General features: G+C 44.7%; 1 protein-coding gene across 1 annotated transcript; it reads right to left on the bottom strand.

The window, feature by feature from the left end:
• Positions 1-974: 974 nt before the first annotated feature.
• Positions 975-27,055, bottom strand: csad (cysteine sulfinic acid decarboxylase). Its single transcript, XM_029130486.3, has 15 exons — positions 26,986-27,055; positions 25,947-26,116; positions 25,675-25,801; positions 25,497-25,587; positions 25,221-25,330; positions 25,005-25,120; positions 24,126-24,205; positions 22,978-23,032; positions 22,782-22,898; positions 22,644-22,708; positions 22,457-22,538; positions 22,186-22,385; positions 1,643-1,694; positions 1,439-1,528; positions 975-1,331 (listed from the first exon to the last, which is right to left on the bottom strand). The coding sequence occupies exons 1-15, from the start codon at positions 27,014-27,016 to the stop codon at positions 1,158-1,160; spliced, it is 1,560 nt and encodes a 519-aa protein (XP_028986319.1). The 5' UTR covers positions 27,017-27,055; the 3' UTR covers positions 975-1,157.

Raw genomic sequence — 27,055 nt, 5'->3', positions numbered from 1 at the left:
AGTGAACATCCAGGGCTCAGACATTGAGACTGTGAACACTTTTAAATACCGTGGCGTTCACCTCAACAATAAACTGGACTGGTCAAAATACACAGACGCTCTGTACAAGAAGGGCCAGAGTCCTTTGGTGTGTGCTGAGGAAAACTAAGGACTTTTTTTGACACTGTGGTGACCTCCGTAGTCCTGTGTGAAGTTGTGTGCTGGGCGGGGAGCAGTACAGGCAGAGACAGGAAGAAACTCTTGTATATGTGCACAGTGTGTATTCTTGTTTGTTCTATCGTTGCTTTTATACTCACTGGTATTCACTGGTTACATTATCGTTTGTTGGCAATATGAAAATTTTTCTTCTTTTACTAAACATTTTACTTGATTTTACTTAATTTATGTTATTTTTTCTTGTAAAGTGCTTGATACTGCTGCTGTCTGTTCATCCATACTGCTGTACTGTTTAATATCTCCTTGCTGCTGTAGACCAAAGAATTTCCCCATTGTGGGATGAATAAAGTTTATCTACTATCTACGAGTATGATCTACTGCTTATAAGACTAAAGAAATGTTTTTTTTCCATAACGTTTAGATGTTCTTCATTCTAATTTGCAGGTTTGAAGACATTTTGTTAAACTAGGCCATATATTACCTAATATCTTCATCCATCCATCCATTTTCTAAACCGCTTATTCCCTAATGCGGGGTCACGGGGGTGCTGGAGCCTAACCCAGCTGACTATGGCCGAGAGGCAGGGTACACCCTGGACGGGTCGCCAGTCCATCGCAGGGCACCTAATATCTCACATTATACAAATGTTTATTGAAAATACCCACAGCAAGAAGTGAACCCACGTTTTCAAAGGTGGACTGAGCTATGCAGTGTCTTGTACAGATTTAAATCCCCTTTATAAAATGTTAATTGTAAAACAGCAGAGATACTGATTGAGATGACTCTGAAAAACAGTACTAGCAAGTAATAAATAGTTTTTATAAAATAATAATGATTTATTATAGCACTATGTATTTATAAATTGTTTATTAATACACTCAATACATGTGATTTTTGACTAGGAATAAATTATTCATATTTGCATTTAAAGCAGTTTATATTCCTGTGTAAAAGCAATGCTATCCAAATGATCAACTAAACATTTCCTTTCTTTCTATTCATCATAAGTTCTTTCCCAGGTTATCGATCTCATCCAGGACAAAGTCCAGATCTGCGTTGCTGACTTCAGGGCTTATGACCACCATTCTGAAACAGTTGGGTTTGTCACGGTGGGTCTGGTAACCAACCATCAAACTACCTTTTTTCATCATGCGCTCTTTTACCAGTGGAGCGACCTACAGTGCAAAGGGGGATGAACAGATGAACAGAGGCATGGATGAATGATCTTGTTACTGTACTGTGATGTTACTGTACTGATACTGTAATGTCATGAATTCCTTACAGTGTGGAGCTTTTTCCAGAGCTCTGGACCATCTGAAAGGTTCCTCAGACTTGGAGGAATATACCAGAAGCAAACATTTGCATATTCAGGCTGTAAAGTGGAGAGAAACAAGTTTAGTATGTGTAAAATATTTTCCTGATAAGATTAACAAAACCTCGTACTAATAACTCCTGTGAACATGTGAAAGAATTTACAAGTTCTTACTTCGATTAGAAGTTGAAACCCTTCTCTTTTCTTGATTTCTTGTGCAAGATAACTGCAAAACAAGGACACGCACACTTAATGATAGTGCCCTGTAGGTGCATATTCAATTACTTTTGCCTATAAGGTGACTATATTCATTAGAAAAATATAAGCCATCTAAAAAAGAAAATAATCCCGTAAATTTTTTAAAAATTGCATTAAAAAGTAAAACCTTCCTTCTGTCCTTGTCACGGACTCAAGGTAGCGGACCCACACGCACAGCGGAGACAAGGCTCAGTGAACGACAGGGTTTATTCAGGCTCGTGGTCAGGCAGGCGAGGGTCGGTACACAGAGCAGGCAGGTTCAGTACAGGCAGGGTTTAGACAATCAGTAGTCACAAGGCAGGCTAGGGTCAACTCACGGCAGGGCAGGATCGTAGGCAAGGCAAGAGTCAAGGTCCGGAGAAGCAGGGTCATACACGGGTTATCAAAGTTACGGATACTATACGCTGGATTGCTGGCAGTAACATAAAGAGACAATCTGGCAACGTGCTGGGCTGAGGGGTGGTGCTTAAATACTGAGTGATGATGATGGCTGGATAGTTAGCAGGTGAGTAATTAGTAACAGGGCACAGGTGCGTCAAACTAAAACCGGAGGTAAAGCTGGACCTGAAAACATGGGCACTGAACAGGAAGTGGTACAAAATAAAACCGGAAATGAGTGAGAAACCTGACTACGTGATGTGAACTGTGACAGAACCCCCCCGTCTAGGGCGGATTCCTAGACGGCCAAAACAAAACAAACATAACCAATAGAGGTGGGTGACGGGTCAGAGCAGAACACAAGAGGATCAAAAACACACAGGATGAATTGCAGGGGCAGAATAGAGTCCATGAATAATGAGTCCATGACGGGAAATACAAAGTCCAGAAACCTCCTCAAGGAGGGTGGATGCGCGGAGAGTCTCGGCCGCGCAGCCGCCAGGCCGAGACGGCACATCTTGTGCCCGAGGGCAAGGCTGGAGTCCTAGAAGGCCGGCGTCGGAACATGCCGCCTCCAGTGGCCAAACGCATGCGCCGGTGCTCTCCAGACCGGGGGTGCTCCAGGGGGCTGAGAAGACGCGGCGGTCGGCAATGCCAGAACCCGCGCCATCGTCGAGGCAGGAAACAGCGACCTCCAGGTAGGTGGTCGCCTCCGGAACCGGCCAGCCGAGGTGGCCGACGACGCAGGAGGCAGCGCCATACCTGCCACAGGATTCGCCAAGGACCTGGCCCTCCGTCGGGCAGGCGAGGCGAGAGCCGGCGGGAAGCCGGGAACGGCGACGGGGACAGACGAGGAGACGAGGCTGGGGCCAGAGACGAGGACAGACGTGGAGGCGAGGCTGGGGCCAGAGACGAGGACAGACGTGGAGGCGAGGCTGGGGCCAGAGACGAGGACAGACGTGGAGACGAGGCTGGGACCAGAGGCGAGGACCGACGTGGAGACGAGGCTGGGACCAGAGGCGAAGACGGACGTGGAGACGAGACAGGGACCAGAGGCGAAGACAGACGTGGAGACGAGGCAGGGACCAGAGGCGAAGACAGACGTGGAGACGAGGCAGGAACCAGAGGCAAAGACAGACGTGGAGACGTGTCCGGCACCGGGCCTCCAGGAGCGGAGCCAGACGTGTCCGGCACCGGGCCTCCAGGAGCGGAGCCAGACGTGTCCGGCACCGGGCCTCCAGGAGCGGAGACAGACGTGTCCGGGACCGGACCACCAGGAACTGCACCTGCACACATTGGCACAAAAACCACAGGGACCAGGAGCGGGCCGACCACCTCCTCCGGGAGGTCGGCAGGAGACAGAGCTGGGCCCACCTCCTCCGGGAGGTCGGCAGGAGACAGAGCTGGACCGACCTCCTCCGGGAGGTCGGCAGGAGACAGAGCTGGACCGACCTCCTCCGGGAGGTCGGCAGGAGACAGAGCTGGACCGACCTCCTCCGGGAGGTCGGCAGGGGCTGCCACAGGTGCTGCGGCGGGAGCGACCCCCACCTGGGGATCGTCGGGAACTGCGGCCTCCGAGGAGCCGACAGGGACTAGAACGGCGTCCTCCTCCGAGGAGCCGACAGGAACTAGGACTGGAACGGCCGCTACAGGGCCGACAGGAACTAGGACTGGAACGGCCTCAACATGGCCGACAGGAACAGGGACTGGAACGGCCTCAACATGGCCGACAGGAACAGGAACGGCCTCAATGTGGCCGACAGGAACAGGAACAGGAACGGCCTCAATGTGGCCGACAGGAACAGGAACAGAAACGGCCTCAATGTGGCCGACAGGAACGGGAACAGGAACGGCCTCAATATGGCCGACAGGAACAGGAACTGAGACCTGGTGTGACTGGCTAGAGGTGCCTGCTAGCTGGCGTAAAGATGGAGCTTGAACTTGGCGTGGCGGAGCCGAGGCTTGAGCTTGAGCAGGCTGGGCTGAGGCTTGAGCTTGAGCAGGCTGGGCTGAGACGTGAGCTGCTGCAGGCTGGGCTGAGGCTTGAGCTGCTGCAGGCTGGGCTGAGGCTTGAGCTGCTGCAGGCTGGGCTGAGGCTTGAGCTGCTGCAGGCTGGGCTGAGGCTTGAGCTGCTGCAGGCTGGGCTGAGGCTTGAGCTGCTGCAGGCTGGGCTGAGGCTTGAGCTGCTGCAGGCTGGGCTGGAGCTTGGCATGGCTGAGGTGAGGCGTGAGCTGGAGCTTGGCATGGCTGAGGTGAGGCGTGAGCTAGAGCTTGGCATGGCTGAGGTGAGGCGTGAGCTGGAGCTGGAGCTTGGCATGGCTGAGGTGAGGCTAGGGCGGGAGTTGCTGCCGCCAGTGATGCAGCCAGGGACGCTGGGGCCAGTGGTGCAGCCAGAGACGCTGGGGCCAGTGGTGCAGCCAGAGACGCTGGGGCCAGTGGTGCAGCCAGAGACGCTGGGGCCAGTGGTGCAGCCAGAGACGCTGGGGCCAGTGGTGCAGACTTAGACGCTGGGGCCAGTGGTGCAGACTTAGACGCTGGGGCCAGGGATGCAGACTTAGACGCTGGGGCCGGTGCAGGCTCTGATGCAGGAACGGGTGCAGGCTCTGATGCAGGAACGGGTGCAGGCTCTGATGCAGGAACGGGTGCAGGCTCTGATGCAGGAACGGGTGCAGGCTCTGATGCAGGAACGGGTGCAGGCTCTGACGGGGGTTCAATGAAACCCAGGGCCTCGCGCAGCGCAGGCTTCCGGGCGATGAGCAGGGCGGCTTCACAGAAGTGACGCTCCTTGCTTACCGGGTCGGTCTCTGCCTCAGCGGAGTTCAGCCAGTGTGCAAACAGGAACAGGACCGGAGGGGCGCATTGGGCACGGATCCACAGGAGGATGCTGTCCGGGATGCCTGCGATGGAGATGGGCATGTCGTATGATGGAGCGGGAGTGCCCTCTGCTGGCGGAGAGGGCCGCTTGATTTCTGTGACCGAGTCCTCTGGAGCCTGGACAGGGGAATCCGGCTGTCGTCAACGCCGTCTGGACCTCCGACGACTAGCTGTGGACTTCACCTCCTCAACCGCCAGGGCTGAAGCAGGAGCGGTACGGACTGGATCTGCCTGAGTGGCAACAGGGGAGGGAGCTTGACTCGACTGAGCCGCGACAGGAACGTGAGCTGGGTTCGACTGAGCGGCGACAGGAACGTGAGCTGAGTTCGACTGAGCAGCGACAGGAACGTGAGCTGGGTTCGACTGAGCAGTGACAGGAACGTGAGCTTGGTTCGACTGAGCAGCGACAGGAACGTGAGCTTGACTTGACTGAACGATGACAGGAACGTGAGCTTGGCTTGACTGGGTGACGACGGGAGCGCTTTCCGGTGCCGCAGGAACAGCTGATGAGACGCTGGCGGGCGCCGCGCGCAGAGCGCGTGCCAAATCCCTCCGCACTGCCTGGAGCCTCTCAAAAAGCGTCTGCACTTCCGGGTAGTCAAGCCACCAGAATTCCTCCTCCAGGATAGCAATCGCCTGTTTTATAACGCGGAGCCGCGCCTTCAGACTGGGGGCTTCCGCGTAATTCTTCGCAAGCTCCCCGAAGCACCAGCGGAGGTCCTCCGGCAGCCTCGAGCAGGTAAACACCATCGCGACTCTGCGTCGTCCGAGTACCCAAAACAAAAATCCCTTGCAGCCCTTAAACCGATGCAAGACGCCGGCTGGGTCCGAGTGTGGCCAGATTGTACTGTCACGGACTCAAGGTAGCGGACCCACACGCACAGCGGAGACAAGGCTCAGTGAACGACAGGGTTTATTCAGGCTCGTGGTCAGGCAGGCGAGGGTCGGTACACAGAGCAGGCAGGTTCAGTACAGGCAGGGTTTAGACAATCAGTAGTCACAAGGCAGGCTAGGGTCAACTCACGGCAGGGCAGGATCGTAGGCAAGGCAAGAGTCAAGGTCCGGAGAAGCAGGGTCATACACGGGTTATCAAAGTTACGGATACTATACGCTGGATTGCTGGCAGTAACATAAAGAGACAATCTGGCAACGTGCTGGGCTGAGGGGTGGTGCTTAAATACTGAGTGATGATGATGGCTGGATAGTTAGCAGGTGAGTAATTAGTAACAGGGCACAGGTGCGTCAAACTAAAACCGGAGGTAAAGCTGGACCTGAAAACATGGGCACTGAACAGGAAGTGGTACAAAATAAAACCGGAAATGAGTGAGAAACCTGACTACGTGATGTGAACTGTGACAGTCCTTGGCTGCACACAGGAGTCCATCGAGAAAGTGGCAGACAGAAGGATGTTGGCTGAACTAACATTCATCATGGACAACCCCTCCCACCCCCTGCACCACACTGCAGAGAGTTTGATCAGCTCCTTCAGCACTAGACTGTTACATCCCCAGTTCAGGAAGAAGCATTACCGCAGGTCATTCCTCCCCACAGCTATCAAACTGTACAATGCATCACTGCAGTGACACACAATATGTAAATACATGGTGTACTTTTTTAGTTTTGTGCAACTACAAGAATATGTGCAGTATTCTCAAAATTTACCGGAAGATGTGCAATATCTCATATTTTCCACCATTCATTCTGGTTTCTCTAACACTGTAAACATGCAACATCAGCCTCCAAAGTCCTGGATGAGTGTTTCTACTTCCGCCTCTCGAGGAGTGCAGACGTGTTTTCTCTCTGCTCCCACTCTGCTTTTGCTTGCAGTGTCCTTGTCTTGTCTTTTCTGAGCACCCTGATCTGCTATTCTGGAATAACATTTTTGAACATGGAGCTAATCAACTGGTCACTCAGCGCATTGGACAAAATGTTTTCACAAAGAAAAGAATTTCCGGGAGAACCACTCTGCCCCGTGTGTCTGGAGCCTCTGTCCATCGAGGATGCAGAGGATCTATTCATACTTTGGACTTTGATAACAGGGCTACTCATGATTGGCTTTGGTGGTGCCCTGCTTTATCGGAAGATAGGAAAGATTGGAAAATCTGCGGCCGGCTCATTGGCATGTCCACCGGCCGTGGAGCTACAAACGCCGACGGGGGCCATGGTTACTCGGCTGACGGAATTACACAAGAGGATGGCCCAGATTGAAGGACTGACAATCAACATCTCAGCTCGTTAGGATGATTTGCATCAGAGGATGACCCAGATTAAGGGACTGATCAGTAACATCTCAGCTCGTTCGGATGCCCGGATTGCAGGACTGACTAATAAGATCTCAGCTCGTTCGGAGGAAGACAAGGGACTGAGGGATAACATCTGCAGACAGACTGAACACTTGGTTACTATGGTGACAGCCTTGTCTGACAGGCTTGAGGAGATGTCACGGGTGACCCATGGTCCCACAAGAGGCAATGAAGCCCTGAGTTCTGACCGATTGGAGTATTGATGTAGACAAATTAGTCATGGATTGTTAAAATGTATTAGAATTGGCTGTGTATTACTCTGTCCCTTCTCCTTCACCCCTCCCTTCCCGGGTCCAATCTAGCTCACCAGCTGTGCCTCTATCTATCCTCTTCCCCTGTTGTGACTCCCTTCAAGGACAACTGTTGGACTGACCTGTAAACATCTTGGTCGGCCTCGGTCATACTTCTATAAACAACACTTCACTACACTGATGCAGATACACCCCCTCCCACCCCTCCTTACAGTCTCACTGTCTGCTCTCCGACCTTATCTATCTGTCCTGATGAACCCAAGAAAAAATTCCAGCAAGGTTTCCACTTGTACTGTGTGCCACTGTATGTGCGTGTGTTTTTTATTGTTTGTACTGCAATTGCTTCCACTTTCGGACTAGCGCCGGGTAGCCTGGCTGCTGATGGGAATTTCCCCGCTGTGGGACTAATAAAGGCATTCTATTCTATTCTATTCTATTCTATTCTATTCTATTCTATTCTATTCTATTCTATTCTATTTTATATGGCTTAGGCAGTTAAAACTGAGGAGCATCCTACTGTGGGGGGTGCCGGTGGGTGAGACCACTTCCAAGTCCCCCCCATCCCTCCAAGTGAAATAATGTAGTTAGGAAGCAAGGCACTGGGGTCTGCAGAGCCAGGTTCCAGACTTTCCCACTACCCCCCATCCCCCACAGTCAGGAATTGACAAGCCAGATCCAGGAACCACGGTACTATCCGGGGCTGCTAGCACAAGCAGGGCAGCCAGAACCAGCATCCCTCCTCTGTCACACTTCTCTCACTCATGCATGCTCATGCTCGTCCTGTGTTATCTTCCGCAAAACTGTGCAACTGTGCAGGGAGACCCAACCCCAGCCCAGGGCTCATAGAAGACCGCAACTCGAACATCAGAGCACCCATGAAGCCCACCATGCCACAGGCCCGAGCAGTAACCAGAGCATGCCAAACAATCGAACTCACTCTTGAAGGCCAATGAAGGTGGTCATCAGTAAACTTTGGGAATCAACTGAATGGTGTTAAAGTCGGTTGTTGGTTCTACACACAATGTCTGCACTTTATTTTTCTAATGATCAAACAAAAGATCTTAAATTTACCAGACACTATATAATATAGCTTTCTTCAAACTTTGATTGACAGCTTTCAAACTGTCACCCCTGAAACCACCAATCCGGGGGCTTTGATCCGTCTCAGGATGCTGGAGCAGTGATTTGTACGGCCCCTCAGCTCCGGGATATCGTCTACAAGCCTGGGGGGGATGACAAGCGGACAGCTGTGGGTTCCATGCATTTTCGGATGTGGTCCACTCTGTAGCCAGCCAGATCCTGTACATTGTAATTCATGAATATAACAAATTCCTTTGTCACGGCTATAGGATCTCCCATCCCAGTCAACTGCAACACACCTGTGTGTTTGGAGTGCCTGATTTCTCTTTGGATTTGCGCTTTGAAGAGCTGAAAAAACGTGTCAAAGACAGCCGGTTTGTCACTGCAGTTTTGAAAAATGGGGGCTCTGTCTGTGGTATGCACGATGAGCTGATTGGAGACTGTGAATCAAAGCTGAAAGATGTCCAAGAAGCAGTGGAGGGTAAGGGTTGCTGAATAATGTTTTGTATCTGACTGATTTTAAAGATTTAATAATACTTCTGTTTTTTACAAAGTTGTAATAAAAATCACTATTGTGATTGGTTCCTGTTAGAATACACACTGTGCACATATACATTTGCATGCTCAAACAGCCGCATATTTATTGCGGGAGAGAAATTGAAATATGTCCTCTAAAGTAGAGAATCTAATGAAGAAAATTTATTACAATCTGGCTCATCCGGGCGGCTTTGGTGGTGTGAACGCTTACATAAAGCGACTGAAAGGGACTTGGGTGAAAAAATACAGTAGGAGCGGCTCAGAATTGCTGACTGATTTCAGCAGAGTTTCAGCAGGACTTCAGTGTGGTCTCACTAATTCCCATGCAAGGCTCATGATCCCCCACTGTGACATATTCAATGAGTAGCTGCCTTGGTAACACCCCCTAAGCCTCTCCTGAGAAATGTGTAGCAATGGCACATTGATTCACCAAGTGGAGCAGTGATGTCTGATCCAAGCACATAGATATAATCTTAAACTGTAAACAGATGATGATTGCATACTACCTAATTTAAGTTTAAGGAACAACTCAATGAAAAAGGATTCTAAATATATATATATATATATATATATATATATATATATATATATATATATATATATATATATATATATATATATATATATATATATATATATATATACGGAGAAACCCACATTCAAGGCTGACGGCTAAGCAACTAGTAGCTCAGTGTTCCAACATCCACAAACGGCAACTACTATCACAACTTGAGATTGACGAGATACAACACAAATGCTACGGCAAGGGGGAGCCAGGACGCCAGGTCAGAGGGGAGGCTTCACCATCTCCCCAACCGGAAATTGGGTACGAAGCCCCAATAAGCACAGATACGCTGAGCGAGGCAGCGACTGACCTGAAAGATAAGATCATGGCGAGATTGAACAGGCAACCCCGAACCCCACTACAACGGCTAAGTGAAGTACCATCAGAAAGTCTCATGGAAGATGTGAATGCAGCATTGAGAGCGATCCCTACCACAACAATCACAGAAACCAATGAGCTGATATACGCTTCAGCATCAGTGATCCTAGAGGTGCTTGGCTATAGGAGCAACCATGGGAGCCATGAGAAACAATACCCACCATGGAAACGAAGGTTGGAGGCAAAAATCAAGGCAGCTCGGAGGGAAGTGAGCCAAATGACAGAGGCCCAGAGAGGTGCAATGAAAAGACCGATGCCCAAGAGGTACAGCCAGATGACCATACCTGAAGCACTCGAAACTGCCAAGCAAAGGCTTCTAAAGAGGCATCTCTTTAGACAAAGGCAGCCGTCTAAAGAGATACACCAGAGATAACGAAGCCAGACGAATAAACCGGCTGTTCGCAACACAACCTGCGAAAGTGTACTCTCAATGGCAGGGTAATAACAGCAGAGCAAACCCACCAAGGCTGGAAACTGAACAGTACTGGAAGGGTATATGGGAAAGGGAGGCATCACACAACAGTGATGCACAGTGGCTGGTGGATCTGAGGGAAGACCACAGCAACCTCCCTGAACAGAATCCAGTGACTATCACAGTGGCAGACATCCAACATAGAGTCTCAGGTATGAAAAACTGGACAGCACCCGGCCCTGATATGATCCACGCCTACTGGCTAAAGAAGCTCACTGCAATCCACGAGCGCCTGGCAGCACAAATGAACCAGCTGCTAAGGGATGGGACTCACCCTGAATGGCTAACCGAAGGGCGAACGATCCTGATAATGAAGGATCCCTCAAAGGGTGCAGTCCCACCCAACTACCGGCCAATAACCTGCCTCTCCACAACATGGAAGCTCATGTCAGGCATCATCGCAGCTAAGATAAGCGGGCACATGGGTCAATACATGAGCAAAGCACAGAAGGGCATTAGTAAGGATACCAGAGGAGCCAAACACCAACTCCTGGTAGACAGAACAGTCGCCCAAGACTGCAGAATGCTACACACCAACCTGTGCACAGCCTGGATCGACTACAAGAAAGCCTATGACTCAATGCCACACACATGGATCACTGAATGCTTGGAGCTGTACAACATCAACAGAACTCTAAGGGCCTTCATTGCAAACTCGATGAGGTTGTGGAGAACCACCCTTGAAGCCAATGGGAAGCCACTTGCCCAAGTATCCATCAAATGTGGCATATACCAAGGAGATGCACTGTCCCCACTGCTGTTCTGCATAGGTCTGAACCCCCTCAGCCAAATAATAAACAAGACTGGCTATGGATACCGACTCCGGAACGGGGCCACCATAAGTCACCTCCTCTACATGGATGACATCAAGCTGTACGCCAAGAGTGAGCGAGACATCGACTCGCTGATCCACACCACCAGGATCTACAGCTCGGACATCGGGATGTCATTCGGACTCGAGAAATGTGGGAGGATGGTGACAAAGAGAGGCAAGGTAACCCACACAGAAGGGGTCTCACTCCCAGAAGGAACAATAGCAGACATTGAGAACAGTTACAAGTACCTTGGAATACCACAGGCGAACGGCAACCTTGAACAGGCAACAAGGAATGCGGCAACAGCCAAATACCTCCAACGAGTAAGGCAAGTCCTAAGAAGACAGAATGGTAATGGCGAACCAACCAGACATTGTGGTGGTGGATAAAGAGCAGAGGAAAGCCGTAGTGGTGGATGTGGCAATACCAAGCGATGGCAACATCAGGAAAAAGGAACATGAGAAACTAGAGAAATACCAAGGGCTCAGAGAAGAACTGGAGAAGGCTTGGAAGGTGAAGGCCACAGTGGTGCCTGTGGTGATCGGAGCACTAGGGGCTGTGACCCCCAAACTGGAGGAGTGGCTACGACAGATCCCTGGAAAAACATCCGAAATCTCAGTCCAGAAAAGTGCAGTCCTAGGAACAGCAAGGATACTGCGCAGAACCCTCAAGCTCCCTGGCCTCTGGTAGAGGACCCGAGCTTGGAAAGTGGATGAGACCACCCGCGTGGGGTGAGAAGGGAGTTTTTTTTTTATATATAATATAAATAATAGTTTATAATATATAATATATAAACTATAGAATATATAAATAATAGTTTATATTATATAATATAAACTATTTCCACTATTAATTGAGTATTGTATTGGTATCATGGTTGTCTGAGTTGAGTCATTACAACTACATTATTTCTAGAGCAGAAATGTTTATTAGGGAGCTTCTACAGTCTGTGTTCTTCGCAGGGAATTGTTAAGTGGTCGTCACATCTCACAGTCCTTTGTTTAACTGACGAGCCAGTTCTTTTCAGGTGTGAAGCCTAAAAATGTGGTAAACAAAAGACACCAGAGACGTGATCAGTCTAGTTGGGAGTTTCTGTGCCTTAACCACTAGGCTGTTGGTCCTGTGAGGGTGACCTATAGACAGAAACAATATCCCCCATACAGCATCATGTTAACAAAGCCTCCATTTTGCAGCAATCTTTAAAGTGATAAACCCCTGAAGAATATTTTTCGAAGCTGTTCACAAATATATCTGGTTCTCATGACTCAGATGAGGTTGTCTGATAGTTGAGTTGTGTCAACTGAATCTGCAGCAGAAGAGTTTGTAGCTTCTACAGGTTGTGTCCTTCTTGGGGGATGGTTCTTCACATCTACTTCGTCTTTTGTCCAACCAACGAGTTGGTTCATTACAAGTGTGTGTAACTTTCCTCAGACTGAGTCAGTCACTTGTTAGGTATTTCTGGCTGGTTGAAATAATGGTCAGGTACATTTAGTGTTAATCCATATTAGTACAGTCATTTTACTACCATTTTACTACTTCCAGATGGAGCGGCAAATTTTCATTGCCTCATTCCTGCCGGATCTCACGCTGATCTCTTCATGAATGTATTACTGGCATTTATTTTCAACCAGGCAGGAATAAATGACAACTGACAAAGACCAAACGTTTCCTCAGTCTGAGGGAAGTTCCATATTATCCTCCAGTTTGCCTTGACTTCACACTTGCAAAGAACTGGCTCGTTTCGTGAACAAAAGACACAAAACTGAGTAGGGGTGATGAACCCTCCCCCAAGAAGGACACCAGACAGAAAGAGTTGACATGACTCAACTTCCTCACAACTTCACCTAAGCCATGGAAACCAGAAATATTTGTAAACTGCTTAAAAAGAAAATTCTTCATGGATCCATAACTTTAAAGGTTCCGCTCAAATCAAGGCTTTGTTAACATAATGCTGTATGAAGGAATTTAGTATCCTCTGAGGGAGACCTACTGTATGGACACAGTAGGTTACCCTCAGAGGACCAACAGCCTAGTGGTTAAGGCATAGAAGCTCCCAGCTAGAGACTCCTGGTGTAAACTTGCCTCTGGTGTCTTTTGTTTACCACACAAATTCAAGTGACACAAAATACAGAGATCTGTGCACCCCATTTTCTGTTGTCAAGGTGAGAAGAATCAGACAAGGCAAAGCGCCTCAGTGTCTCAAGAATGGACCGACATTGGGCCTGGTTGTACAGCAGGAAATCAGCATCATCATCCACTATATCCAGTGATAAATGGACAGCTAAATACATATATGTGTTACCACTACTCATTTCAATCACCTTTACTGTCAAATGTCACCACAATCGGCTGATTGTGACGGCTCAATAATTTTCAAGTTAAGTAAGACTTTTCTTAAAGTAGAAACATTACCATAAGTGCAGGAACCTTTAGTCTGAGTAAAGTTACGTATTACCCTTCATTTACAATAGGCTTCACTTCACACCTGTAAAGAACTGTCTCATCAGTTTAACAAAGGACTGTGAAAAGGTGTGAAGACCACGGCCCCCGTGAAGGACGTATAATGTAGAAGCTCCTTGAGAAACATTTCTGCTCTAAATTAATGTAGTTGCAATTACCCAACTTTCAGACAACCTGGTTTAGAAAATGGTAGAATGAACTATATGTTTATAAAAACTTGTAAATAAAACTTGTTAAAAAGAAAGCATTAAGTTTATAGCTTAAGGATATAAAAGTTTATAGTATTAAACCACCAACTAACAAAAACGGTTTATTTAAAAAACTGTGGGTGGGAAGTTGTGTGCTTTAACCACTCCTTTCCACTTCTGCCTCTCGAGGAGAGCGGACGTGTTTTCTCTAAGCTCCCACTGTGCTTTTGCTTGCAGTGTCCTTGTCCTGTCTTTTATAAGGCACCCTGATCTGCTATTCTGGAATAACATTTTTTGAAAATGGAGCTAATCAACTGGTCACTCAGTGCATTGGACAAAATCTTCTCACAAAGAAAAGAATCTCCAGGAGAACCACTCTGCCCCTTGGGTACTTTTGCCTCCGGCTACAAGCGGGGTGTGTGGGATTCCTGGTGCCCGGTGTGTCTGCAGCCTCTGCCCATCGAGGATGCAGGGGATCTATTCATATTTTGGACTTTGATAACAGGGCTACTCATGATTGGCTTTGGTGCTGCCCTGCTTTATTAGAACATTGGTAAGATTGGAAAATCTGCAGCCTGCTCATTGGCGTGTCCACCGGCCGTGGAGCTACAAATGCCGATGGGGGCCATGGTTACTCGGCTGATGGAATTACACCAGAGGATGGCCCGGATGGGGGGACTGATGAGTAACATCTCAGCCCGTTCGGAGGAAGACAAGAGACTGAGGGATAACATCTGCAGACAGACTGAACACTTGGTAAATATGGTGACAGCCTTGTCTGACAGGCTTGAGGAGATGTCACGGATGACCCACGGTCCCACAAGAGATGATGAAGCCCTGAGTTCTGACTGATTTGAGTATTGATCTAGACAAATTAGTCGTGGATTATCAAAATGTATTAGAATTGGCTGTGTAAAATTCTATCCCTTCTCCCTCACCCCTCCCTTCCCGGGTCCAATCTAGCTGTGCCTCTCTCTATCCTTTTTCCCTTGTTGTGGCTCCTTTCAAGGACAACTGTTGGACTGACATGGAAAACATCTTGGTCGGCCTCAGTCATACTTCTATAAACAACTCTTCACTACACTGATGCAGATACCCCCCACCACCTTACACCACCTTACTCTCACTGTCTGCTCTCCGACCTTATCTATCTGTCCTGATGTACCCAAGAAAAAATTCCACTAAGGTTTCCACTTGTACTGTGGGCCACTGTATGTGCATGTGTTTTTGGCTTTGTATTGTTTTGTACTGCAACTTGCTTCCACTGTCAGACTAGTTCCGGTCAAGCTGGCTGCTGATGGAAATTTCCCACTGTGGGACTAATAAAGGTCTCTCTCTCTCTTAGGCTTCTTTGAAGTGATAGATGTCTGAAGAATCTTTTGTTTAAGTAGTTCATAAATGTATCTGGTTACATCACATCAGGTAACAGTACTGCAGGACTCTGATGCTTTGGGGAGAAGGGGATGGTGTGAAACCAATCTAAATATTGGTGTGGATGGGTCGTTCTGTCTGAAAAGAGGCTCTCTATTGTTATGTTCATCTAAGCTTGATTAGAAGATTCAAATGTTATTTTTTTTTTATTTTAAACAGCTCCCGGAGCAAGCAGACTGAAACACTACATCCAAGTCAATAATGCCGAATATAAAGATTGAGAATTTAAGAATTTCATTAGGTACATTTGTAAAGTCCAATTTAACCTAATACAGCCAGTAACTGATAAACCTCCAGAAGGTAGTTGCTGATGAGTATCTATGATTAAAAAAGTAAGTAAAACATTCAACTCTAACATAAAATCAACTTTTTAAGTTTTCTCAACTTTTTGGTTGAATGTTTACACAGAATATTGTCTGTCTGTTTGTCTGTCTGCCCTAGCAAACAGTGTAGAACTGACATTATCAGATCTATGTCCTGTTCTCAGAACTGTGCCTATACTTGGTATTTGACCCTAACTACACAGGTCAGATACTACTACACCTTTTGGTTTCACCCTGGAATTGCGTCTTCGGTGCTAAAAATGGGGGTGGCCTCAATAACATTTTTAACACCTTCCCCAGACAGACCAAGGAGGGGGGCTGCTGACAGTCGGCTGATGAGTGTGTGATGAGTGTGTGATCAGCGCTGAAAATGGCACTGACAGTCGACTGAAATCAGCCAAAACAAACCGCTCCATCTGTACTTACTGCTTACCGCTTACATCTGTACTTGTCTGTTTTTTTTCCTTCTGTCTACCAAACAGTGTGTGATATGACACAATCAGTTTTAAAGTCTGCACTCAGAATTGCTTCTATACTTGACCCTGATTATACAGGTCAGACACTAAGTTTTTGTGATCAAAGCTCCAACTTTTGGTTTTACCCTGGAATTGTGTCCTTTGCGCTAAAAATGGGGGTGGCCAAATTAGCATGTTTAACACCTACTGCAGACAGCACAAAAAGGGGGGCTGCTGATAACCGGCGGAAAAGGCACTGGTATGAGGAGGGTCAGCACCTGTAAGTCGACTGGAATCAGCGAAAATGAACCACAGCATTTGTAAGCGTGGATCAGGTTATGACATTTTTAGCCAAACAAGATGCATTTACTCTACATAAACCTGTAAGGATCCACTTTCCCTCGAAATCGGGTGAGGTGTTTGTAACAAGAGCGCTGAAGCATCTTGTTGACCAAAGTACTTTACATAAGAGAGAAAGAGTAAAATAGATAAAAGGAGAATCAGACAATTAAAAACACAAAGCATCACAGCTGTGATTAAAAAGACAGTAAAAAACTGTATTATAAGCTAAAGAAAATCAAAACATTTCAAACAATGTTTTAAAAGCTAGCAGATCTGGCACTGCTCTGACATCAAGAGGCAAGCTGTTAGCCTAGGAGCTGACGCTGAGAAAGCACGATCACCCCAACGTTTGCCTTTTGCCCTTGGGACAACTAAAAGAAATTGATTAGAGGACCTGAGTGGTCTTGCTGGAGTGTGAAGCTGTAACAACACGCTGAGGTAGTGTGGAGCAAGTCCATTTAAAGCTTTAAAAACAAAGGACAATACCTTAAACTGAATTCTAAAATGAACTGGAAGCCAGTGTAGAGAGGCCAGAACGGGGGTTATATGGTCAAACCTTCTTGAGTTTGTTAAGAGATGGGCAGCAACATTTTGGACCATCTGAAGACGACCAAGAAAAGACAGATTAACTTCAGCATACAGGGCATTGCAATAGTCAAGTCTAGAACTGATAAAAGCATGAATTGCCATTTTAAAATCACTAACAGTGAGTGCGGATGTGGAGCCATAGGCCCAAAACCCTGGACAAAGGCCTCAATGGTAGCAGGGTCATCAAACAGAATGCATTCCCTTTTGCTTTTGTTAAGGTGCAAAAAAATGTAGTGCCAGCCATGCCCTTAAGTCTTTCAGACAGTGAAATAGAGGTTGAAGTAGCGTACCTCCCGTTGCCTTCATGGCTAGACATATCTGTATATTGTCAGCGTAGCAATGGTAGGACAAACGATGCTTCTGATCCCAAAATCATATATAATGAAAAAAGAAGTGGACCAAGCACAGAACTTTGGGTGACACCAAAAGAGAGGGGGACTGAAGAGGAGTAACAGGTACCAATGCTAACAGCAAAGCTTCTATTACTAAGATATGACCTGTATAGGACAGTACCCTGGATGCCCACAGAGTGCTCCAGATGAGGGACCCTGTGGTCCACTGTATCAAACACAGCAATGAGGTCCAGGAGCACTATCAGAACTGAGTCTCTGAGCATCTCTTGCCAACAAAATATCATTATTAATTTTTAGTAATGTATTGAGGCTTGAATCCAGATTGGAATTTATCCTCAATGTCATTAACTTTGAACAACAGCATGTTTAAAAGCAGTTGGACCTGATCCAGTATTCAAGCAACAATTAATAAGTGCTATAACACTGGGCCCCACAGTCTCAAAAACATCTTTAAGTAGTTATGGTAGTAGGCATGATGTTGAGGGGGCACTGGGATGTTTTCATGTGCTGAACCAAGTCACCTAGTTCAGACAGTGACATTGGGATAAAATTATCAAAGATTGCTAATCACCAAGGAATAATTGCTGGATCAGGAGAATAGCTGAAGAAAATAGCCTGACATTACTAAGTTTTTTGATAAAATAATGTAGAAATATCTTGCAAGTTTGTTTGGAAGCTTTAGGTTGGGAAGTGGCAGTATGTGGGTTACTAACGGAATTAATTGTACTAAACAACACCTGAGGCTTATGACGGTCGTTGACTACAATGCTGGAGAGGTAGTTTGATTTGGAAGCTTTTATTGCCCTGTGGTAATTTGACAGGCCACAGAAAATGAAGGGAAACAAAAAGCTTATCCTTTTTCCATTTGCGTTAAGCCCTGCGACATTTTTCTGTGCCCAAGTTGAGTGATTTAACCAGGGCTCAGATTGTAACCTGGATAATTTACTTCAAAGAGGAGCAACCGAGTCCAATATGCTCTCACAGGTGGAGGTGAACAATAGCAACAGCTCATCTGGATCCATAAATAAGGGGCTGTCGAGTGAAAACAGTTTTAGTTACCAAGGGAGTTGTAACAGTAAATAAATTAGGCAGATGATCAGAAAACCTAGAATCACAGATTTCAATAATAGAAACAGGCACTACATATGAAATGACAGGGTCCAAGGTGCGACCATGAGTGATGATGAGTGCGATCAAATTAGAGTTAAGAATCGATCATGTTTAAAAAGTCTTTGGCCAATAGATCATTGTGGCAGCAAATATGAATGTTAAAGTCTCCAAGGATTAAATGTTTATCAAATCTCAGTAAAATAAAGCCTAAAAAGTCAGAAAACGTCTGAATAAAAGCCTTGTTATATTTTGGAAGATAATAAACCACTGCACACAGCATAGGATGAGGAAGCTCCACTATAAACAGCTCCAGCTCAAAACAAGAATAAGTTTCTACTGAAAGCTGCTTACATTTAAAACCGTTTTTAAAAATAGATGCCAGGCCTCCTCCTCTGCCTGAACTACGTGGGGAGCTGAATAAAAAGCAATGAGGAGAGAGAAGTTTACAAAATATATAAAAAAATACATAATTGTCAACTTCCTTTAGCCACGACTCTGTCACAATCATAAAATCCAGTTCAAGAGAAAAGTCTTGATCTTGCAATCTGGCGTTAATTAAACACATCTGCACCATCAATGCGTGGTCCAGTGGGTCAGGAGCGCAGCCAAATCGTCGGAGATTGGATTGTTCTATGCTCCTCTTCTGATCCCGCGACGTGCTGCGACGTGGACTAGTGACAGGCAACCCTGAATCGGAGCCAAGCGTAAGACAGGTCCAGATGATGATACTTGGCAAAGTGGAAACAAATCCAGTTGAAATTGCGGCGATGGGTGGGAACATCCACCGAAGCAGATCTCCAGAGTCCTTCCGAAGAAGTAACACAGCATCATTCCCAAGGCTATTCAGATGGATCAAGGAAAATTATTTTACGATAAGCTGTTTAAAGCCTTGATGAGAAAAGAATGGCATAAAACCTTTTAGTACTTCCATGGATGTTAAAGCCTCAGTTGTAGAACGTTACAACAAAACGCTGAAACATGTACTTTACAGGGAAAAACACCCTCAGACATTTTTGATGTGTTAAAAATTATTGTCCAAAGTTAATAGTTATCACAGCAGCATCAAGTTAGTCCTGGCTCAAGTGACGCCTGAAAAAACTTTTTTCCAAAACCTGTACGGTTCGTTCCCCCTGAGCCATAAAAACAAGTTAAAATTTAACTTTAAGATCGGGGACTTTGTCAGAATCTCCAAGCTCAGAGGGGTGTTTGACAAGAAATATACACATGGGTACACAAGAAGAGATTTTTAAAATAAGCAGATGTGTCCAGAGAATCCCATAAGATTCAGGATTACGACGGAGAGCGAGTAAAGGGCTCCTTTTATGAGGCTGACTTACAAAAAGTGGAGGTTTTTGCAGACAAAGCTTTTCATGTAGGATTGGATTCTGCGTTGGCGTTGTATAGGAGGAGTGCCTCATGTTTCAGTTAAGTGGCGAAACTGGACACAGAACAATTATGTCAGAGCGCCGGACATTATAGGCCAGTAAACAGACAAGCCCTGCTGGAATATGGAGAACACCGGTTTCTATATCACTCTTCCATCGTGATTCGTGAATCTCTTTAAACCCCTTTAAATTTTAGCCACGCCAAGTTGGAATCTCTGGCACTTTGTCAGGACGAGCGACAGATTTCCTCTAAGCCGTTTGAGCCATGTTTTGAAAATAATTTGTTTGTCAGAGAATATTACAATTGATTCACAGCCACAGGTTGTCATCTAAAAGCTCAACCACTGTGCTTCAATAGACAAGACTTTGAGGGCGGCTACACTTTGTTTTACCTCAATTTAGTACCTGATAAGGAGGGGGTAGCTTCTCCCCCTGTCAAATCATGCTCTCCAAGGCTTGAAATGAGATTCATGTATCACACTATGACGCTTATTGTTTATGCGTGTTACAACTCGATTCTTGAAACTGATGCAACATTTGAAGTGCAACGTGTTGGTCAATTACTATTGAAGAGAGAGAAAAATTAATGGGATTCAGCTGGAGAACATTTTATTCCCTTTACTGGGTGACCTGTTTCACGGTTTGCACGTGGCGGATAAGCTGCTCTCAAACGATATATTATAATAATAAACAGCTTCAACATCCTTTGTCTATAGTATGTGGTCAGCATACATTATTGCCTATATTATTTGCTTAACAGGGCTCAAAGTGTTGATAAAGATTGTCCGCATTAATGTTTTCAGAAATTATCTTGTATCAGCGTTTGCTGAAAGATATCATGAATACATAACCAATCATGCTGATGACTGTATGAATGTTTGTTCTAAAATGTTTTCTGAATGTCCACATTGCTGCACTTAAGAAGTTTAATTCATTACTGAGTACGGGGAACATCCAGAGAGGGGGCAACAGAGTGCGGCGTCGCTTCTTTTTCCACTTTGGGGGTTTCTGCATCGAGCTGGTACTGATTAGCTAAAAGAGCCATATTCCCCTTCAAAAGATTAAATGCCAGTTTGCATTTGGTCTTTACAAGCTCCGTTGAACACACAGAGAAAATAGCCTTTCGCTGGCGTGGTCCGCTGGACACTAACACTTTTAGGAGAGGCAGATTTCTCTTTAAACGGTCTGACATTATTATTATTATATTTTCTCCCACGGTAAATACATGCAGGTTTGGTCGTGGGGCAACAGTCCACTCCTCAATCTGAAACGCACTGGGCAGTGTGGCGTCAAATCCACCAATAAGTAGCCGTGAGGCGTTTTTGTTGCATTGTCATTACTCTCGTTTAAAGTTTATCACGTGGGTTTTTAAAGCGAACAAGATGCATTTAATTCACGTTCAGAGTTCGACTGTATTTGCCTTCATGAAATATATTCTGGGTCAAAAACATGACAGAAAAATTGCGATGGTGACGATATTTGTTTAAATATTTTACCAACCTCTGGATTTTCGAACACATCAAACATTACATCATCCAAAATTATTAGCTGAAGATTTGAATCTCTAGAAAACATATCTTCATCGTGAAACGAACTGGGTAGACCTTCTACAAACTTGATGTTTTTATTCATGTTCTGCAAGTCGTCATACATGGATTGATACGATGTGTAAATCCAAACAATATTTTCAGGCATAATGTCGGTCATATATTTACAATTTTCCAAAAAACCTTTCACAAAAGAGGTTGTATCAGACCCGCTTGGGCCGACCACTAGGGGTGGACGGATCGATCCGAATATCAATAATATCGATACCAATGATAGTATTGGTATGGATCGATACCCCAACAAAAATATTGATGCTTTTGTTGAATTTTTACTCTTGAATGATTGAGCTGAATCCCATTACTCTTTTTTTCAAAGACGAGACCTAACTATCTTGTCTGTCTGCATCTCTAAGTGCTTGTGTGTATGCGGCGTCCCTTTGTGCCACATACCAAAGAGAAGCAGACACACACTCAAGTTGTATGTTAGATCCTGTTCACCATTTGCTTTTTCATATGTTTAAACTGCTGCAGGTAGACTCATGGTCAGGTTGCTGTGACTTACTGTAGATATAGTTATCATATGAAACCAGACAAAGTAAAAGGTCTGTGATTCAGACAACTAACCTTGCCATGACCAGAGATCTGTCCACCCTTTGCCCCAGCTCTGCGGTTCCTAAAGCCTTCCACATGAGCCAGAATTTGAAGGCATCTGGCTTCCTGCCACACTGGATGGATTTGTCCCCTGTGTCATAGCTGACATCATAACACTTATCCTGCTGGAATAGGTAGGTGGCCTGAGCAGAGTGGCAGTGCTGTAGGAGACTCTGCGGAAGTGGAAGGTTTCAGTACTTGAATTAAAATGATGTTTCTGTCATGATAAGTAAGATTATCTTACCGTTTTGTCTCTGACCAGGAAAGCAGAGCACTGCAGAGGTGCCATTAACATTTTATGAAGGTTCCAGGACACAGAGTTGACTCTTATGAGGAAGAAACAAAGACAGAAACCTTCAAGTCAATGCTTTATTACTAACAACAGCTTTAGGTTCACGTCAGTACACTTAAGACTCTAGCATCTAGTCTACCTGTGTATGCCTCTTAACAGGTGTTTGTGCTTTTTGGACATCAGGGCAGCCCCCCCCCAACATGCCTGAGGGGGAAAAGGTAATGTAGTTTCTACTCACAGTAGAATTGTAAAAACAAAAGGGAATTATTGCACTTACATCAACATGCAACCAGAGGTTGTACTTCTTACAGATGTCTGCAATTTCCTCAATGGGATCAAAAGCTCCAAGTACTGTAGTCCCAGCTGTAGCGTTTACCATGAGGGGAACTGCACCCTGATCAAACAGAGACACACATATTTTACGAATGTTTAAACAGATATTACTGAATATCAGTATGAAATGACCTCCTTACCTCCTGTTTAGCTGTCTTTATTTGTTCTTCCAGAGCTGAGGGAATCATCCTACCGCTAGTACATACAAAAAAAGTTTGCAACAAGTCAATTATTTCCTTCACTTGCGGATTTGGGTTCGACAGCAAGACCCCCTTATTCTTTGACTTATTGTAACAAAGATTTGTTTTAATGTCTTGTGACAATGGCAGTAAATCTAGATTTTTCTATTTGAGATAAGAAATACAGTGGACTGAAGGAAGAACTGACTTTTAAAAGAAAAAAATGCATGATTGATTGATACTGATTTATTATTTTTGATAGATGAATGAGGACCACTGTTTATACATTTGCATATCTTTGGACCTGGAGTAAACCCACGCTGACATAGAGAGAACCTGTAGGCACCTGGTGACCTGTAGAATGGAACCAGGCACCTTGTTGCTGTGAGACATGAGAAGCCAACCACTGCACCAATACTGTATGTGAGCACTGCGTCTCATTCTCTCACACATACCGCTACTAGAGCTGCCACGTAAAACTTGGCATGTTCTGTGATAGTAGCCACACACACACACACATGATTTGAGTCTTCCAGAGAGGATTGTCTGTGTGATTTCGACACAGTGATAATCTTGATTCAATTTGAGAAAAGAGGATGGTAGCCAAGCTATTATCCATGAGGAAGAATGATGCCCACCCACTGTATGAAACGGAAATGGTGTCATCACTATGTAGCTCCTTCAGTGACAGACTGATACATCCTAAGTGTCTGAAGGAGCGAGCGATCGTAGGTCATTTCTACCTGCTGCTGTAAGACTTTACAATTTAAGCTGCTCCCAGAGAACCACTGGAAATCACTTAAATTGTAATTGTTACTACACCTGTAACTAATCTCACCTTATACTGTATACTTAGATAGTGTGTCACCATCTAAATGTTTGGGCAATCTTTTTTTTATCCTGTGCAATATTCAAACAATCCATAGTGGAATTGTACATACTTCTGATCCTGCTCTTTGGAGGAAATCTCCCTTATCTTATCTCCTAAAGAATCTTTAGTTACACCCTTCTCGAAGGCATGGCCAACAAGAAGGATCAATGTGCCCTTTTAAAATTGACAAGGCAACATAAGTGGTGGTATTATGATTTGTGTGTGAGAAGCAATTTACCTCTTATCAGATGGCACAATGTAAACATTTGTTGTGCCAATGCCCAGCAAAGCTGCTCCTTTGGAAATGGAATAATGACCCTGAAAGAGATTAAATAAGACTATCAATAAAAAGCAAGCATATCTATGTTAACTTGCTTTGGTGGGTTTCATTTGTTTAAATATTTTCATTCATTTTATATGTCATTGTATTAAACCACCAACAAAAGAAGCACCACTGTTTTCTATCTAGTGGGAGACAGACTAAATTAAAACTGAAACTAAACGGTGCCTAGTCACTAGGGTTTTCACTATATACAGTAACTTTGTGAAGTTTTATACTTAATATAATATAAAGTAGAATTTTACCGGAATGTGTCAACAAGGTGCCTCCCATCGTACAATTGACATGTAAATTTAAGTACATGAACCTACTGAACTCACATTTGCGACTTGTCTGTTGTGATACTGTATGACGGGTCTATGAGGTCTTATATATTTAACATACTGTATGACATGTTATGGAGCTAGATCATGTGTTTTGCACGTAAGATTTTAAATTCTATTCCAGATTTTAAACTGCAGTTACTATAGCTACAACATTTTGCAATGGCTTGTTGAGATTATACCAATAGGAGGTACAGTCCAGCCTATAAAGAGAGATAGGTGCTAATTTTTAGAAACACTTAATAAATGATTGCTCCTAATATTAGTAACATTCTTTAGGTGAAGGAAGCCAGAGAGAAATATCTCAGTTAAAAATACATCATCAATACGGTACGGCCAGTACGGTAAAAATAGAACACTTTTTCTTGCCTTGTCTTGTTTCCTGTCTGAATTTAGAAGGTGACAGTAAAACAACATCGAGGCCTTCATGACTGCTTTGTTTTATCAAACCTACCTCCTGTGATGTTAAGATGACCAGTCGTTTAGTAGCAAAGATGCCCGTCTTTTTGATATCTGGGCAGTAACGATACCTGGCTAGATTCACAGCATACATGTTGGACAGTGAGCCACCTGGAATGCAAACAGTTTAAAATTATGTTCAAATAGACAACATCCACAGGATACATAGGAAAAATACATGCATGTCATCATGACTCTCTCTCATTCTAACCTGGGTTAAAGATTCCATCCCCTCCTTCCTCCCAACCAACCATTTCTATCATCTTCCTCAGCAGAGTGTCCTCCACCAGAGTGAAGACTGGAGCCACCTCATATGTGTACCTGGAGAAAAATCACATATGTAGCATGTTATGGCAATAGCATGATTTCATTGTCTGTATAAACATGTAAATATGTATAGTAAAAAACAGTTTAGATATTTCAGACATACTAATGACTTATTGATTACAGTATAATATATTATACTCCAGTAAGTTAAGCAACTCACACACTGGTGTTGACTGCTTCACATATAAAGCTTGCAACTGTGGAGTAGGGCTCCATCCCTGCATACAGCTGGTTGAAAAAGTGTGGATGAGCTGCAGGGATGAGGCAAGATTCAATAATTCTGCCTGAGCATGTTATGATTATGAGAATGTTATGTCATCTATTGCATAACAACCCACTGGTTTTGACACTGTACTTGATGGCGTCTCTACAGCGCTGCAGAATCATGGACTCAGACTCCCCACCATCTCTCAACTCAAGATCCAACAACTCTTTCAGGCACTCAGGGGAACGCCACTCACACACCTGATTAGCGTAGACAGAGGGTTTACTATTCAGGCCAAATGTCGCAGCAATTCATGAAAATCACAAATTAACTTGTATAAAATAACAAATAAATCTGCAATCCATTGCCACAAAGCATGTTCATTAATAAATAAATGAATTAAACCTTTTCTCTGATGTCAGTGGCTTTTTTCACTGCCTCATTCAAAATGATTTCCATTGCTTGGTGGAAGAAACTCTCCAAATTTGGACTATTTACACCATTATTCATAACGACTGTAGACAACATTGCAGGAGGCTTAGAATGTCGCACAGGGCTTTCACTGGAATTCAGTCCTGCAAACAGGAAAAAATATTTTGGTCATTTGTGCACCTTTGTGCAACTTTGCTGCTTTGTGAAACATCTGTAGACATGGAAGTGTATACTGAGAAACAACAGACCAGAAAGTCAGCCACTAAGTTGCTGCTACCACAGTGTGCCTTTCTGTTATTTAGGGACAGACTTTTTATGGCTACAAATGCACTATTTAAACTTATAACAATAAAGTTTTTTCTTTCCCTAAGATCATCTTAACGTCTCATCACTGACATACATTGTTTTATGTAATTTTATTATATATTAACTATATATACTATATAATTATTTTTTCACTTATGTTTCTCAGTGCTCTTGGGTTGTTCTCTCTGGGTTGCCTTTTTATCTTTGGATGCAGTCCTTTGACATTTGAGCTGCATGAACTCTGTAGATTTCCAGTCATGGCAGTGAGCGAACTGTAGCCATGACTGAACTCTCTAACCCTTCACAGTAAACGGCTGCTTATCTCTTGGCCTTGAGTCAACTTGTTGTACACACAGGTTTCATCCTGAGGAGAGACAGCTGACTTAGATAATGAGTCCTCGTTTATACTATGTACAAAGCTAAAGTTCATTTTTGTACTTTAGTTTTTTATCTTATTATATTCTATTATGACATATATATGGTAAAAAACAGAGTAGTATTCATTTTAATGATACAATGTACATCAGTGTAGTTCAAATAAAATGTATGACAAAAGTAAAATTAACCTATACAGTATAAATTTGAAGTAATAGGTTAAAAGAGATATTGCATCGGTTTGACACAAAAAATCTGTACACTTCATTGGATAAGAAATTGATTGGAGAAGGACTAGATTAGGTTGGATTAGACTAATTATAAAACTTACCATTAAAGTGTATCTCCGAGGTTGATGTCATTTTAGAGCGTTTAGAGCTGTTGCTGTATCTTGACACAAA

This window comes from Betta splendens, chromosome 16, assembly GCF_900634795.4.
Source record: "Betta splendens chromosome 16, fBetSpl5.4, whole genome shotgun sequence".
Taxonomy (NCBI): Eukaryota; Metazoa; Chordata; class Actinopteri; order Anabantiformes; family Osphronemidae; genus Betta; species Betta splendens.
Note: the sequence above shows the minus strand (reverse complement) of the source record. Positions and strands in the feature narration are given on the sequence as shown.